At 35.1% G+C, this 17,598-nt stretch overlaps 1 protein-coding gene across 6 annotated transcripts in view; it reads left to right on the top strand.

Moving 5' to 3' along the window:
* NTRK3 (neurotrophic receptor tyrosine kinase 3) overlaps positions 1-17,598 on the top strand; it is an 809,743-nt gene that overhangs the window by 754,017 nt on the left and 38,128 nt on the right. For 5 of the 6 annotated variants that reach the window (XM_053717653.1, XM_053717652.1, XM_053717649.1 and 2 more), the window contains one exon: positions 1,608-1,851. In XM_053717653.1, coding sequence (XP_053573628.1) covers positions 1,608-1,851 — 244 coding nt within the window. Of the gene's footprint in view, positions 1-1,607; positions 1,856-2,735; positions 2,738-17,598 lie in introns of all 6 variants that reach the window. The other variant, XM_053717651.1, reaches the window with a different exon arrangement.

Genomic DNA, 17,598 nt, shown 5'->3' with positions numbered 1-17,598 from the left:
CCTTAATGTGGGTCTATGAGCAGTTTGTTTCTTGATCTAAAGGTTGTTATACTAGAGTAAAAAAAAAAAAAAGACTAGTGGGTCTACAATGTCCCTAACACATCCTTTTCAATGTCCTTAGATAAATACAGTAGCTCATCTAATAATTCAGCAATGAAACTAATCCTTTAACACATCAATATGACACATCACATGACCACACAGTAACCCAGTAGAAAAAGTCTTTCTACATATTTCAACAGTGTGTTCTGATGTTTATGTATTGTAGCTAGGGCCCATTTAAAAATGGCTGGACGGAGAAGAATAGCTTCCGCAAACCTGTCACCCCTGCATTGGAGCTAGTGGACAGTAGTATGCTGCCTGCATTTAATATTGCTCAAGTAGCTGCTTGTGCAATGCCACCCCTGCTCATGCGAGGACTATCATGTATGAGCAGGTGCTGTCACTTATCCAGAGATCCACCAGCTATGAGCTGGTCTACAAGTTTGGTGTAGCAGTCTGATGAATTATACTTTTATAAGCATGATATTTATTATAGCGTCTAGATAACTAATTCTTACCCAAGATTGAAGAAGACAGCTAGGGTAGTGTTCCAATCTTTTTTGTCTAGTACGGAATCCTACTTGGTCAGCACTCTACAAAAGAAGCTTTACCTTGTAACACTTGAGATAAATGTTGTAATTAATCCAATAGTTTTACACATATCCTTTTTTGTTTACATTTCATTAGGGTTTTAAGTCTTTTTCTCTTAGCTAAAGATTTAAAGGATCAGTTGTAATTAAGTTATGTGGGTAACAAACACATTTATATATTTGCTTTTTAAAGGACATTCATAAATGTTAATCTATATGAGATTAGAAAAATGATGAAATATTATTCCATACACTATTCATGTATTTCAATCTGTTTCAATAATATAAAAGCATTAAAAAGCTATAATCAGCATTATAAAATTAAGATAACTTAAAAGGACAAAAAGTGTATAATGGACAACAAAGCTACTGCATCTACTAAATACATAGCTTCACAGTGTCTGAAATGGCAGCAAAAGGATATCTTGCACCCCAGTAGATGCTCAGTGCTACACTGTGCTGCCAGCCCCTTCAGCAAGTCTTTTTGGCACAGCCAATCAGATGCCTTACCATACGTTTTTGCTAAACAGAGGTCGAACCAGCTGCTTTGCTTGCAGTCTTGAATAAAAGATGTAATATCCCTTTAAATGATCATGCAAATGAGCACACTGTAACACAATATAAACTTACTTATATGTAAATGCTATCTGTTAATATATATTTGTAGAATAACATTTATAAGTAACACTGAACATTTTCAATAAATGGGAAGGTATGTGGCTCACTAATGATCTACAATACCATTGATACTGAAAAAATAACTGTTTTAATCTTTTTTATTTATGTTCTTATTTTTATGTTAAATAATTAATTATTAAAAAAAAAAAAGTCGTGATTCCTTCTTAAGTAAAATAAACAGAATTCTAATGTCTAGAACATTAGTTGGCAGTGTTCAACGGTAACTATTAATTTTGTTTCCTATTGTTTCAAACGCCATGAACATATAAATAATCATCAATCATCTTGTAATTTTAGAGCACATGGACCAGATGCTTTGATCCTTGTAGATGGCCAGCCACGGCAAACCAAAGGTGATCTGGGACTGTCACAAATGCTGCACATTGCTACACAGATTGCTTCAGGAATGGTCTATCTTGCATCTCAGCACTTTGTTCATCGGGACTTGGCCACTAGGAACTGCTTAGTTGGGGTGAACCTGCTAGTAAAAATTGGAGACTTTGGCATGTCACGTGATGTTTACAGCACAGACTACTACAGAGTAAGTTTACTTTTGCATTCTATTATTCAAACATTTTTAAAGGGACACTGTACCCAAAAAATTTCTTTCGTGATTCAGATTGAGCATGAAATTTTAAGCAACTTTCTAATTTACTCCTATCATCAAATTTTCTTCAGTCTCTTGGTATCTTTTATTTGAAATGCAAGAATGTAAGTTTAGCTGCCGGCCCATTTTTGGTGAACAACCTGGGTTGTCCTTGCTGATTGGTGGATAATTTCATCCACCAATAAAAAAAGTGCTGTCCAGAGTACTGAAACCAAAAAAAAGCTTAGATGCCTTCTTTTTCAAATTATGATAGCAAGAGAACGAAGAAAAATTGATAATAGTAAATTAGAAAGTTGCTTAAAATTGCATGCTCTTTCTGAATTACAAAAGAAAAAATTTGGGTACAGTGTCCCTTTAAATTTAGGGATATTCTAGTGCAATAAAAAAATGCTTTATTTGGTCGGAACACTGTATTTTTAAACAAACTTACCATGCTACTATTTTATACTACTCGTTAAAATTGCATGCTCTATCTGAATCATGAAAATATTTTTTTTGGGTTCAGGGTTTAGGGACACTAAACCCAAATTTTTTCTTTCGTGATTCAGATAGAGCAGGTAATTTTAAGCAACTTTCTAATTTACTCCTATTATCAATTTTTCTTCGTTCTCTTGCTATCTTTATTTGAAAAAGAAGGCATCTAAGCTTTTTTTGTGAGTTCAGGACTCTGGACAGCATTTTTTTATTGGTGGATGAATTTATCCACCAATCAGTAAGAACAAGCCAGGTTGTTCCCCAAAAATGGGCCGGCATCTAAACTTACATTTTCCTGCATTTCAAATAAAGATACCAAGAGTATGAAGAACATTTGATAATAGGAGTAAATTAGAAAGTTGCTTAAAATTTCATACTCTATCTGAATCACAAAAGAAAAAAATTGGGTTCAGTGTCCCTTTAACCGTTTGTTTAACTATAAAAAAATAAATTAAAAACAAATGTTTAAAAATGAGTACTTCTACACAATCCCTTCAAGTTTTAGCAATTCATAACATTTATGTAAAATGAATAAGTAGAAAAGTATCTTAACATTTCATATTATAGGCACGATTAAGTAAATGCTAAATATCTCAAGTTTCCCTGGTGTCTTATAGATTCCACATAACTTAAAACTTTCTTTGCAGCTAGTTTAGGGTTTCTTACTACATTTCTGTATGTCAATGAGAAAAAAATACAATGAACTATATAAATCAAAAGTGTTATTAATTCTTAATTTATTTAATTTTTTACACAGGCAAACAGATATATAGATAGACGGATTAAATAGACAGACAGAGATAGATAGACCGATAAATCGATAGATAGATAGATAGATAGATAGATAGATAGATAGATAGATAGATAGAAATGCCTAAACAGAAAAAACTTATTGAGTACTCTATTGTTCATGTGATTACCAAGGGGTATTATTCTGACAACTAAACAATACTTAAAATTCATATTTTCTATAGATGTGTATTCCTGCCATTAATCTATTGTTTCATTAATGGGACACTGAACCCAATTTTTTTCTTTTGTGATTCACATAGAGCATGCAATTTTAAGCAACTTTCTTCGTTCTCTTGCTATCTGTATTTGAAAAAGAAGGTATCTAAGCGAAGGAGCCAGCCAATTTTTGCTTCAGACCCTGGACAGCACTTGTTTATTGGTGGGTGAATTTATCCACCAATCAGCAAGAACAACCCAGGTTGTTCACCAAAAATGGGCTGGCATCTAAAACTTACATTCTTGCTTTTCAAATAAAGACACAAAGAGAATGAAGAAAATTTGATAATAGGAGTAAATTAGAAATTTGCTTAAAATTGTATGCTCTATCTAAATAACAAAAGAAAAAAATTGGGTTCAGTGTCCCTTTAAGTGCTCAATATGTGAATTTTTGAACATAAAACAGGTACCTATTGTTAGCATTGCATCAACTTTGGAAACAAAATCAAAGACAAGTTAAAGGGATAGAAAAGTCAAAATTAAACTTGCAAGAATCAAATAGCAGGTAATTTTAAAACAGTTTTAAATTCACTTCTAGATAATTAAGCAAATTTTATAACAGAAGTACATTGGAAAGTTGTTTGAAATGGTAGATTCTATTTAAATCATGAAAGAAAATGTGGGTGTTTCCTGTCCCTTTAATATAAAGGTTTCTAAGGGCTCGATGATATATTGTTCGCCAGCTCAAACCTTCTTTTTCTCGCTGACACTCGCAGGGCTGCCCCGGTGCAATGATCGTAAAAAAAGGGGCAGTCCCTGCGAGTTGCGAGATGGCTCCTATTAAAAGTAATGGAGCTCGCTGGATAGGGAAACTTCGCTCCTTAGTGCGAAGTTAGCAGAGAGCAGGGGGAGCACTTTAAAATGAAAATCCTGCAGCCAATATAACTCACATTACGCTGCTTTCTGCTTATAGCATCTTACATTCGCCTATATGTTCGTATGCATTTGTTTTTCTATTGGGGTTATAAGTGTTCGTATTGTTTTGACAAAAGCTTGCCACCTTTTAGTTGGCGAGAAAAAACTGTGATATCTGCAGTGCGAAAATCTTTATAGAATTACGCTGGGATTAGTGAGACATTTTCATATACGCCCATGGAACGCCTATGTTCAGCCCATTTTACGAAAAAACAACAATTACGCTTTGCATTTTGTATTTATAAATTCAAATTTCTGTGTGATTTTTGCACATTCAGTGTACTACAATTACAATTTATGCTGTGAATATTTAATTTGATTTATTCCTGTGTTTATTAGATACTAATTTTACGTTTTTGTTAACATACGATTTTTGGTGAAGAATTTTGTTACGATTTTTGATGCACCTTAACAATACAATTTTTCCCTGCTTATTTTTGTGTGAATGATTCAAATATTTGTTTTGTATAATGTTTAAAATACGAATTTTGTTATGCACATTTCATATGAAAATGCAGTATACGCCCCTTAGCGAGAGACCCTGTTTTCAGGGTAAAAAATGGCTTTAGATCATTCCACAAGGGAAATAGAAGGACTGGCGAGCATTCTTTAATAATCTCGCCAGCCCAGAGAGCTTTCAATCATCGAGCCCTAAGTGTTAATATTGATTTGTGTTTTGGTTTTGGATAGAACAATATTTGCCTCAGAGACTTTGCTAACACAAACACGAGGTTGACAGTGGTGGTTTTGGGGGAATGAACCTACACTAAAGCCAAACTTGTAGAATTAAAAAATAATCTATTGTCTCTGTGAAATATTTTGTGTTGCAGTGGTGTCTTGCTATTTCAATATTAATGAGATTGTAGTATTTATATATATATATATATATATATATATATATATATATATATATATATATATATATATTATCTTCCATATGTTAGTATGGACTGTTTTCTCAAGGTTTTTTTTTTTTTTTTTTCAATTTTAATTATTTTGCTCTGAAAGGTTTTGAATTTTTTTTTTGTTTTTTTGTGAAGTCCTTCAAAGTAGAGCTTGTTTTATACGCTGATAGGTGAATGGATATGAGATAGATAATAAAAATGGAGTGTAACTCACAACTTCTGAATGTGACAAGGGGTGGATACAAATCTCTTTTAATTGTGCAATTATTTGAGCTGTGATGTTATAGTAAGTTTTTCTGTAAGGTATTAATTTCACAAATGGGGTTTATTAAATCTAGACCAGTGTTGATGACTGGGCTGAATACACTGTTGCATGGTCTTCTTTAATTTTTTATTATTTTTTTTTTTTTGCAGTTTAAAAAAAAAAAAAACTTTTTAGAAATTATAAAAAAAAATTCAGTCTTGTCATAAAAAAACTGATGCAATCGAGATAGGAATATAGTTATAAGGATTTTAATTAGAACTAAAACATTATTTTGTAGCTTTAATAAAATTCTTAAAGGTGCTCCCAGAATAAAACTTACCATTGGCCACTGGTGTTTTCAATCTTCACTTGCATATAACCAACTGCCTACAAACAATTCACAATATAAAATAAGATATCTTTGTACTTTATAAATATATAAATAAATGTGTTGTTATTATTATTATTATTATTATTATTATTATTATTATTATTATTATTATTATTGTTGTTATTACTAGTATTATTCTTATTATTATTTATTGCTATTATTATTATTAATATTATTATTATTATCTTCATCAATAATAATAATAATAATAATATGTCCAGTAGTGTAATGTAACTTAAAATGTAATTTGTTCCCCAAAACATTAAAAGCATAGTTATATTTTCAATATTATCATACTAAAGTTGTTTATTGCAAATTTTCCTTCCAAATTCACAACATTTAGAATAATTAACTTTCTCTTACACCCACAAGTCTCACAGATATATGAGTTTGAGGGAATTATTCATGTTTTCCTATTTGTCGAATGAGGAATAAAACTACATGATAACATCTCCAGTTATTTTATCCAAATCAGCTGAAACAATATTCTGCTTATTTCACTTTATAAAACAGTATGAAATTAAGTTATATACAGATATATATATATATATATATATATATATATATATACTGTATATATATATATATATATATATATATATAAAAGTCTATAAAAAATATTAATAGTCAAGCTCCTCATTCATATTTTTTGTTGTTTTCTGAAGGAGAGAGAAAAACCATAAAAAGCTTTATAAACTCTCCCAAGATTAATATCAGGTTTTATAAGTGCATATGTTAGAAAAAAAAAGCCCATATGTTTGAGAAAGTGCAGCAGGACATTTAAATGATTGGTAATTATACAGATGACTGTCCTTTCCATCACTATTCTTATTGGGTGATTCTGAAGGGATTTTAGTAGAAGTGGTCTGTACTTGATTGTTAATACTTCTAAACTGAAGTAGCTGCATTAGTCCCAAAAGGGTAATGAAACCTGACTCAGCCAAATGATTTTACATTGAGTTTCATCCTTTCTTTGTATATTCCCCCAGAGATCCCTTTATCATTTTTCTTTGCAGGAAATTCACTATTAAAGAGTAGAAAAAGAGACCACACTGAGAACTTTGTTCTATTAAACATTTTGTTCCCTGGATGCCACCTTAACTTATTTTAAGCTAAATGATGCTAATTGTTTCCAGTTGATGTAAGATAAAGGCTAAATGATTATTTTTCCCCTCATTCAGAATGAAAATGTACTTTTTAGAGAGTCTTACAAGTAGATTAAAGTGGTTCTTAGCCAATAGTGCAGATTTTATGCAAGAAACAACATTGTTTAACATTGTATAATTATGATGATTAAATAAACACTGTACTGTAAAATGTCTATCCCTTTAATGTATTCACAATAATCAGCTTTTTCTTCTGGACTGTTTTAAATGGTTTACATATATTTCCTTTACCTTTATTTTGTTACATGAAATATCTGGTTTTGCTCTCTGAATCACCCACATTTACTGAAAATGTTATTCTGTGGTATTGGCTATAGAAGAGCTATGTAAACAAAATGCAGCATTATAAATCAACCTTCCAGTGGGGTTTGGAGAGAAAACCCAACCCATTTGAAATTGTGTTTCTGCAGCATCTTTGAAAACAATTAAATCTTATCAGCTGTTTTACTGAATACATTGGCCTCTAGTTATCAAGCCGTCAACTGCAAATATGCTGGAATTCCGCAGTGTATTTGTGGCGAGGCTGATTTGCTGTAGTTATCAAGCCCTACAGACCGGCAAAAGTAGAATCTAGTGACGTAAGCTATGATCCGCCGGACTCAGTCCGACACAGATCGATTCTTACGTCACTCCAGATGTGCCGAACGCAAGTGCTTACGTCACTCCAGAATGCCGCCCGACACCGCCACCACCTACATTATACTATTAACCCCTAAACCGCCGCTCCCGGACCCCGCCGCCACCTACATTATACCTTTTAACCCCTAATTTGCCGCCCCCTATACCACCGCCACCTACATAAAGTTATTAACCCCTATCCTGCGGATCCCGGACCCCGCCGCAACTAAATAAATTGATTAACCCCTAATCTGCTGCTCCCGGACCCCACCGCCACCTATATTAAACTTATTAACCCCTAAACCTAAGTCTAACACTAACACCCCCCTAACTTTAATATTATTTTAATAAATCTAAATACATATTACTATTATTAACTAAATTATTTCTATTTAAAACTAAATACTTACCTGTAAAATAAACCCTAAGATAGCTACAATATAACTAATAATTATATTGTAGCTATTTTAGGATTTATTTTTATTTTACAGGCAAGTTTGTATTTATTTTAAATAGGTACAATAGTTATTAAATAGTTATTAACTTTTTAATAACTACCTAGCTAAAATAAATACAAAAGTACCTGTAAAATAAATCCTAACCTAAGTTACAATTACACCTAACACTAAACTATCATTAAATTAATTAAATAAATGAACTACAATTACCTAAAGTTAAATACAATTAAATAAACTAAACTACAGGGAGTGCAGAATTATTAGGCAAATGAGTATTTTGACCACATCATCCTCTTTATGCATGTTGTCTTACTCCAAGCTGTATAGGCTCGAAAGCCTACTACCAATTAAGCATATTAGGTGATGTGCATCTCTGTAATGAGAAGGGGTGTGGTCTAATGACATCAACACCCTATATCAGGTGTGCATAATTATTAGGCAACTTCCTTTCCTTTGGCAAAATGGGTCAAAAGAAGGACTTGACAGGCTCAGAAAAGTAAAAAAAAGTGAGATATCTTGCAGAGGGATGCAGCACTCTTAAAATTGCAAAGCTTCTGAAGCGTGATCATCGAACAATCAAGCGTTTCATTCAAAATAGTCAACAGGGTCGCAAGAAGCGTGTGGAAAAACCAAGGCGCAAAATAACTGCCCATGAACTCAGAAAAGTCAAGCGTGCAGCTGCCAAGATGCCACTTGCCACCAGTTTGGCCATATTTCAGAGATGCAACATCACTGGAGTGCCCAAAAGCACAAGGTGTGCAATACTCAGAGACATGGCCAAGGTAAGAAAGGCTGAAAGACGACCACCACTGAACAAGACACACAAGCTGAAACGTCAAGACTGGGCCAAGAAATATCTCAAGACTGATTTTTCTAAGGTTTTATGGACTGATGAAATGAGAGTGAGTCTTGATGGGCCAGATGGATGGGCCCGTGGCTGGATTGGTAAAGGGCAGAGAGCTCCAGTCCGACTCAGACTCCAGCAAGGTGGAGGTGGAGTACTGGCTTGGGCTGGTATCATCAAAGATGAGCTTGTGGGGCCTTTTCGGGTTGAGGATGGAGTCAAGCTCAACTCCCAGTCCTACTGCCAGTTTCTGGAAGACACCTTCTTCAAGCAGTGGTACAGGAAGAAGTCTGCATTCTTCAAGAAAAACATGATTTTCATGCAGGACAATGCTCCATCACACGCGTCCAAGTACTCCACAGCGTGGCTGGCAAGAAAGGGTATAAAAGAAGAAAATCTAATGACATGGCCTCCTTGTTCACCTGATCTGAACCCCATTGAGAACCTGTGGTCCATCATCAAATGTGAGATTTACAAGGAGGGAAAACAGTACACCTCTCTGAACAGTGTCTGGGAGGCTGTGGTTGCTGCTGCACGCAATGTTGATGGTGAACAGATCAAAACACTGACAGAATCCATGGATGGCAGGCTTTTGAGTGTCATTGCAAAGAAAGGTGGCTATATTGGTCACTGATTTGTTTTTGTTTTGTTTTTGAATGTCAGAAATGTATATTTGTGAATGTTCAGATGTTATATTGGTTTCACTGGTAAAAATAAATAATTGAAATGGGTATATATTTGTTTTTTGTTAAGTTGCCTAATAATTATGCACAGTAATAGTCACCTGCACACACAGATATCCCCCTAAAATAGCTATAACTAAAAGCAAACTAAAAACTACTTCCAAAACTATTCAGCTTTGATATTAATGAGTTTTTTGGGTTCATTGAGAACATGGTTGTTGTTCAATGATAAAATTAATCCTCAAAAATACAACTTGCCTAATAATTCTGCACTCCCTGTATAGTACAAAAAAAACAAACACTAAATTACAGAAAATAATTTTTTTAAACTAATTACACCTAATCTAAGCCCCCTAATAAAATAAAAAAGCCCCCCCCCCAAAAAAAAAAAAAATGCCCTACCCTATACTAATTTACAAAGTAATCAGCTTTTTACCAGCCCTTAAAATGACTTTTTTCAGGGCATTGCCCCAAAGTAATCAGCTCTTTTACCTGTAAAAAAAAATACAACCCCCCCAACATTAAAACCCACCACCCACAAACCCCTACTCTAACCCACCCAAACACCCCTTAAAAAAACCTAACACTAACCCCCTGAAGATCACCCTACCTTGAGCCGTCTTCACCCAGCCGGGCCAAACTCTTCATCCAGGGGGTAAAACAGTATAGGGGGGTAAAACAGTATAGTATAGTGTGAGTGCTTAGTGACAGGGTAGCAATAAAGCTGGGAAAAAGCCGAAGATGACTGATAAATAACACAGTCCGCTGCTCATCGCTCCGTACTTGGTGCGCGGCTTTTTGACAGGTTTATTGATAAATTTGGCGAGCGTACTCAGGTCCGCGGCAGTGAGGTTAGGCGCACTTAGGCGGGCGTATTGGGGCCGGCGAATGCAGGTAAGTACTGCGCTTAATAGCTAGAGGCCATTGTCCCTTTAACTTTTACAACTTGTAATAGCATTTTTTTACATTTAAACTGTTATATATTATTGCCTAGATTACTAGTAGGATTGAACCAAGATTAGATTGCAATCTATAATTACAAGTCCATTGCTAAACAGATTAACTACAGAATGTTTAGATCGGCTAACGTCCCTTTAGCGCACCCTATACTTTCAATTGATAGCCTGGCCTCCCTATACATATTACAAGTTGAATGTTATGTTTTGTGTGCCAGCAAAATAAAAACTCTAAAAAAGTTATTACGACTTGAGACCTGAAGTAAAGTGTTATGGCTTGAATAAAAGCTTTACAAACATTTGTAAAACATAATAAAATAAAGTATTGCACTCATATATTAACAAATTAGATGTAAAATATATGTTTATTATTTAAATACATGTATAAAAAGGGATACGTTTTATGTCAATGGGGGATATTTATCAAGCCGTCAACCGCAAATACTCTGGAATTCCGCAGCATAATTGTAGCGAGCTTAATTCAACCTAGTTATCAAAGCCTACAGACCTGCAAAATTTGAAATTTGTGATGTAACATACGATCCGCTGGTCTCAATCTGACACAGATCGCTGCTTATATCATTACAGATGTTCTGAATACACAGTCAGCACTATTTGACATTTTTTCAAAGTTATCAAATAGTTAACAGGTACGCTCGAGGCTATTCCGGCCCAGCATACCTGGTTTTCAATCTGCCACTCTGGAGGCCGCAGATTCCATAGGAATCAATGGGGGGCTGAAAGCAGCAAAAGCTTATGTTCAATCCTGCCAGATATCCCATTGATTTATATGGTAGAAAACAAGTAACATTTACACCTAACACCCTAAAATAAGCCCCAAGTCTAAACACCCCTAATCTGCCGCCTCGACATCGCCACAACCTACATAAAATGATTAACCCCTATTCCACCGCTCCCCGACACCGCTGAAACTAAATAAAGTTTTTAACCCCTATCCCGCTACTCCCAAACCCCGCAGCAACTAAATAAAATTATTAACCCCTATCCTGCCACTCCCAGACCCTGCCGCCACTAAATAAATGTATTAACCCATAAACCCCTAGCCTCCCACATCACTACCATTAACTTAACCTATTAACCCCTAAACCGCCAGCCCCCCACATCACCATAAACGAAATGAGCTATTAACCCCTAAACCTAACAACCCACTAACTTTACATTAAAATTACAACATCCCTATCTTATAATAAATTAAAACTTACCTTTAGAATTAAAATAAACTATATTAAACTATTAATTAACCTACCTTAACTATTATACTACAATTACATTCAACTAGCAATTAAATTAACTATATTAAAAAACCCTAACCCTACTCAAATTATTTAAATATACTATTAAAAATGACTAAGTATAAAAACAAACAAACACTAAGTTACAAAAAAAACAATCACTAAATTACAAAAACAAACAAACACTAAGTTACAAAAATAAACAAGCCAAAGTATCAAAAATAAAAATGAATTATACATAATCTAATAGCCCTATAAAAATTAAAAAACCCCTAGCCTACAATAAACTACCAATAGCCCTTAAATGGGCCTTTCGCGGGGCATTGCCCCAAAGAAATAAGCTCTTTTACCAGTAAAAAAAAATAGAAACACCCCCCAACAGTTAAACTCACCACCAACCCAACCAACCCCCCCAAATAAAAAAACCTATCTAAAAAAACTAAGCTCCCCATTGCCCTGAAAAGGGCATTTGTATAGGCATTGCCCTTAAAAGGGCATTTAGCTCTTTTACCTGCCCAGACCCTACTCTAAAAATAAAACCCACCCAAAAAAAACAAATAAACCTAACGCTAACCCCCGATGATCCACTTACAGTTTTTTAAGTTCCGCTTGAAGGATCCATCCAGAGGGCCTCTTCTATCTTTATCCATCCGGCAAAGTGTTCATCCATACGGCCTCTTCTATCTTCATCCATCCGGTGCGGAGCAGGTCCATCCTGAAGACATCCAGCGAGGAGCTCCTCTTTAATACAGCTGCCACCGTAAACTGGAACTTGAATGCAAGTGATGTCATCCAAGATGGCGTCCCTTGCATTCCTATTGGCTGAAAGGTTCCAATCAGCCAATAGGATTAGAGCTGCTAAAATCCTATTATTTGTTCCAATCAGCCAATAGGATTTGAGCAGCTCTCATCCTATTGGCTTTTCCAATCATCCAATAGGACAGAGCCCTCATCCTATTGGCTGATTGGAACAGCCAATAGGATGAGAGCTACTTAAATCCTATTGGCTGATTGGAACAGATAATAGGATTTTAGCAGCTCTAATCCTATTGGCTGATTGGAACCTTTCAGCCAATAGGGTTTAATGGTTTTTTTGGTGGGTTTTATTTTTAGAGTAGGGTCTGGGCAGTTAAAAGAGCTAAATGCCCTTTTAAGGGCAATGGAAAGCTTAGTTTTTTTAGATAGGTTTTTATTTGGGGGGTTGGTTGGGTGGGTGGTGGGTTTAACTGTTGGGGGGGTGTTTGTATTTTTTTATAGGTAAAAGAGCTGATTTCTTTGGGGCAATGCCCGCAAAAGGCCTTTTTTAAGGACCATTGGTAGTTTATTGTAGGCTAGGATTTTTTTTTTATTTTGGGGGGGGTTGATAGGGCTAATAGATTAGGTGTAATTGATTTTAAATTTTTGATACTGTGGGTTTTTTTGTAACTTAGTGTTTCTTTGTTTTGGTAACAGTCCTTTTTAAAAGTATTTTTAAATATTTTGAGTAGTTATTAACTTTATTAAAGTTGCGGCGGGGTCCATGACCGTAAGTATATTTATAGTTTGCCCAAAAGCTGACTATTTAAAGGGACAGTCTACTCCAGAATTTTTACTGTTTAAAAAAGATAGATAATCCCTTTATTACTCATTTCCCAGTTTTGCATAGCTAATGTTCATATTAATATACTTTTTACCTGTCTCTGCAGACTGACCCCATAATTCAGTTATTTTGACAGACTTGCATTTTAGCCAATTAGTGCTCTCTGATAAGTAATTGTCCAAAAACGATAAAAGGAGCAGCAGCAAAATAGTATAAAACGTAATTTTATTCCAGTGAAAGCATATAAAAACAAGGCTGTGACACAAACAAGGGTCCTCTGGCTGGCTTGCTTATGCCTTTTGACATAGAGCTGTAATCATAGCTGTAGGAAACCAGTCAAAGGGTAAGCATAAATACACACTTACATGCATTGTCATTGGCTAAAAACAAAATTGACAATTAAAAACATCACGCCCAGAGTTTACAACCCTTAGTAAACTGTAATTAACCTGTTCATGAACAATTACAAAAATTATATTATGCATATATCTTTGTAATTAGCACATACATCTTTAAGACCTCTAAATATGATGCTGCCATTTAGAAAGGGGGGGCAAACAGAGGAGAAAATTGGGGGTGTATTTAGTAATCAAGTATGTATACTGGATACTGAGAAATATAAACACACATATATACAGTGAAACAAATCTTATTCTTGGAGATGAATGGTACCGTAATTGAAAAGAACAAAGACAGAGACCACATGGTGAAATGCTAACATTAATACTCATTTAGGCAAACAGAGGAAATGTACGATATTATAGTAATATACTGTACATATAAAGAGAGCAGGCATATATTTTAATATTTGTTGATCTCATCATTAAGACACACACTCTTAAAAGGAAAACAGATGAGCTGCTATGGGGAAGTATATTTATATGTGTATATCATATTTACTATATTATTGGTAGGTAAATAACATATCCAGCATAATTTCTCATTTATAGGGACACAACTATGAATAACAATAGTACTCCTTTAGTGTAATTGTATTACACAAATGTCACGTATAAAAGTACTGTCATAGCAAATCATGGCCCAGATTACGAGTTTGGGGTTAGAGGCTATGTGGTGCTAATGAGCCGTTTTCCCTCACTGCTCACTTACCTACAGCGCTGGTATTACGAGTTTTCAGAAACCCGTCGTTAAAAGACAAGAAGTGAGCGTTGAGCAAAATTTTGCTCATTACCGCACTCCAATACCAGTGCTGCTTAAGTCAGCGGTGAGCTGGTCGTACGTGCTAGTGCACGATTTCCCCATAGGAATCAATGGGGAGAGCCGGCTGAGAAAAAGTCTAACACCTGCAAAAAAGAAGCGTAAAACTCCTTAACGCAGCCCCATTGATTCCTATGGGGAAATAAAAAGTTATGTTTACACCTAACACCCTAACATAAACCCTGAGTCTAAACACCCCTAATCTTACACTTATGAACCCTAATCTGCCATCCCCGACATCGCTGACACCTACATTATAATTATTAACCCTTAATCTGCTGCTCCTGACACCGTCGCCACCTACATTATATGTATTAACCCCTAATCTGCTGCCCCCAACATCGCCGACACCTACATACTATTTATTAACACCTAATCTGCCGCCCCCAATGTCGCCGCAACCTACCTACATTTATTAACCCCAAGTCTGCCGCCCCCATCGTCGCCACCACTATATTAAAGTTATTAACCCCTAAACCTAAGTCTAACCCAAACCCTAACACCCCCTAACTTAAATATAATTACAATAAATCTAAATAAATATTCCTATCATTAACTAAATGAATCCTATTTAAAACTAAATACTTACTTGTAAAATAAACCCTAAGATAGCTACAATACAACTAATAGTTACATTGTAGCTATCTTAGGGTTTATTTTAATTTTACAGGCAAGTTTGTATTTATTTTAACTAGCTAGAATAGTTATTAAATAGTTATTAACTATTTAATAACTACCTAGCTAAAATAAATACAAAAGTACCTGTAAAATAAAACCTAACCTAAGTTACACTAACACCTAACACTACACTATTATTAAATAAATTAACTAAATTAAATACAATTACCTAAATTAAATTAAATTAGCTAAAGTACAAAAACCCCCACTAAATTACAGAAAATAATAAACAAATTACTGATATTTAAACTAATTACACCTAATCTAATAGCCCTATTAAAATAAAAAAGGCCCCTCCAAAATAAAAAAAACCCTAGCCTAAACTAAACTACCAATAGCCCTTAAAAGGGCCTTTAGCGGGGCATTGCCCCAAAGTAATAAGCTCTTTTACCTGTAAAAAAAAATACAAACAACCCCCCCAACAGTAAAACCCGCCACCCACACAACCAACCCCCAAATAAAATACTATCTAGAAAAAACATAAGCTCCCCATTGCCCTAAAAATGGCATTTGGATGGGCATTGCCCTTAAAAGGGCAGTTAGCTCTTCACCTATATCTGAGCAATTCCTTTTTGCCCGTATTAATTGCCCTTTCACAATCACATAGGAAACATGTCTAGGATGGCAGCACTTGGTGTGAAGTAAGAAATTGCCAGATATTGGTTTCCTGTACAGATTAGTTTTTATTTTATTGTTAGGGGTACCACTTAGTATCAAATCCAAAAAGATGATATCACTTTGATGGGTTTCAAACATGCATTTTAAACCTATATTATTGCAATTGATCTTGCATTTGAAGTCCTCTAACTCCTCCGTATTGCCTTTCCATATCAGGATCAGTTCGTCAATAAAATGATAATAGAACACAATGTTCTTCCTGTGTATATTGCCATCTCCAAAGATGTGGGACAGCTCCCACCACCCCATAAAGAGGTTGGTGTAGGAGGGGGCAAACTTGGCCCCCATAGCTGTCCCATATCTCTGGATATAGAAGATCCCTTCAAACTCAAAGAAATTATGAGTGAGTAGAAATAGGGTAACTCTTAAGATGTATTCCTGAAACTCTGGGGAAAAACAGACCATTCCCGAAAAAAAAAGGCAATAGCATTCATACCCTTGTCATGGGGGATGAAAAAGTAGAGGGCAGTCACATCAATCTTAGCCAATCTATACATACTATTTTCCCAGATTATAGGGTCAACCTGTTCGACCAACTGTTTGGTGTCTTTGAAGAAACTGGGTAAGGCTTCCACAAATGGGTGCAAGATAGAATCGAACCACTGGGACAGGTGCTCAAAAAGGGACCCTATACCACTGACAATAGGGCAACCTTTTACATCTTGGAGAGACTTGTGCACCTTCGGGAGATGGTGGAAAACAGGAGTCACTGGATGTTCAACATAGATATACAAGATATATATATATATATATATATATATATAAATATATATATATATATATATATATATATGTGTCCACCTTCAACACCATCATACAGAAGGTGCAACAAGTCTTTCTGGAACCGACCAGTAGGGTTAGATGTCAGTATTGTATAACATTGTGTGCCTTGAAGCTGACGCTTTGCTTCATTAGTGCATTCAGTCCTTTCCATTACTACTACTGACTCTCCCTTATCTGCATTGCATATAACAATATGTTGGTTTTCAACCAATTGCTCCAGAGCCTCTCTCCCATTCTTGTTCAAATTGTTTGGGGTTCTAGGACAATTAGCAGCCAGGGACTTGAGGTCACTTTCCACTCTCTTGTAGAAGTTCTCAACAATGGATCCCCTTCTTTGTATGGGGTAAAATCTAGAGGGCAGTTTAAAGCCCTTAACAGAGTTTATTTTTATCCATAATGTCACCTTCTCTTGAGAGAGTTTTAAGTGAGACTAAATCACATGATTCAGAAAAGGAAAAATCTGTATTTAAATTGGCATTTACCCATCCTACTGCATGATTATTGTCCCTTTGGGGTATAGTGACTCCAGAAAAGTGGCCCTTCAAAGTTACATTACAAATTAATCGATTGATGACGACAATAATTTTAAATAGGTTAAAATTAGTGGTGGGTACAAAACCTAATCCATAACCAAGGACACAGAGTTGTGACTCAGTTAGATTTACTCTAGACAAGTTTATATCACAACTTATTTGTATTTTGTCTGGTGTCGTGTTTCTCTCAGTTGGTAAACAGTTTTTTCCTGATTGGGTTTCCCCCTCTGTCTGGTTTGTTCTGGGGTAAGGAAAAAAAACTGTTTAAGTTGCTGTTTCTCTTGTCTTAGATGATTG

This window comes from Bombina bombina, chromosome 6, assembly GCF_027579735.1.
Source record: "Bombina bombina isolate aBomBom1 chromosome 6, aBomBom1.pri, whole genome shotgun sequence".
NCBI classification, from domain to species: domain Eukaryota; kingdom Metazoa; phylum Chordata; class Amphibia; order Anura; family Bombinatoridae; genus Bombina; species Bombina bombina.
The sequence above is the reverse complement of the archived record's forward strand: the minus strand, read 5'-3'. Positions and strand labels throughout refer to the sequence as shown.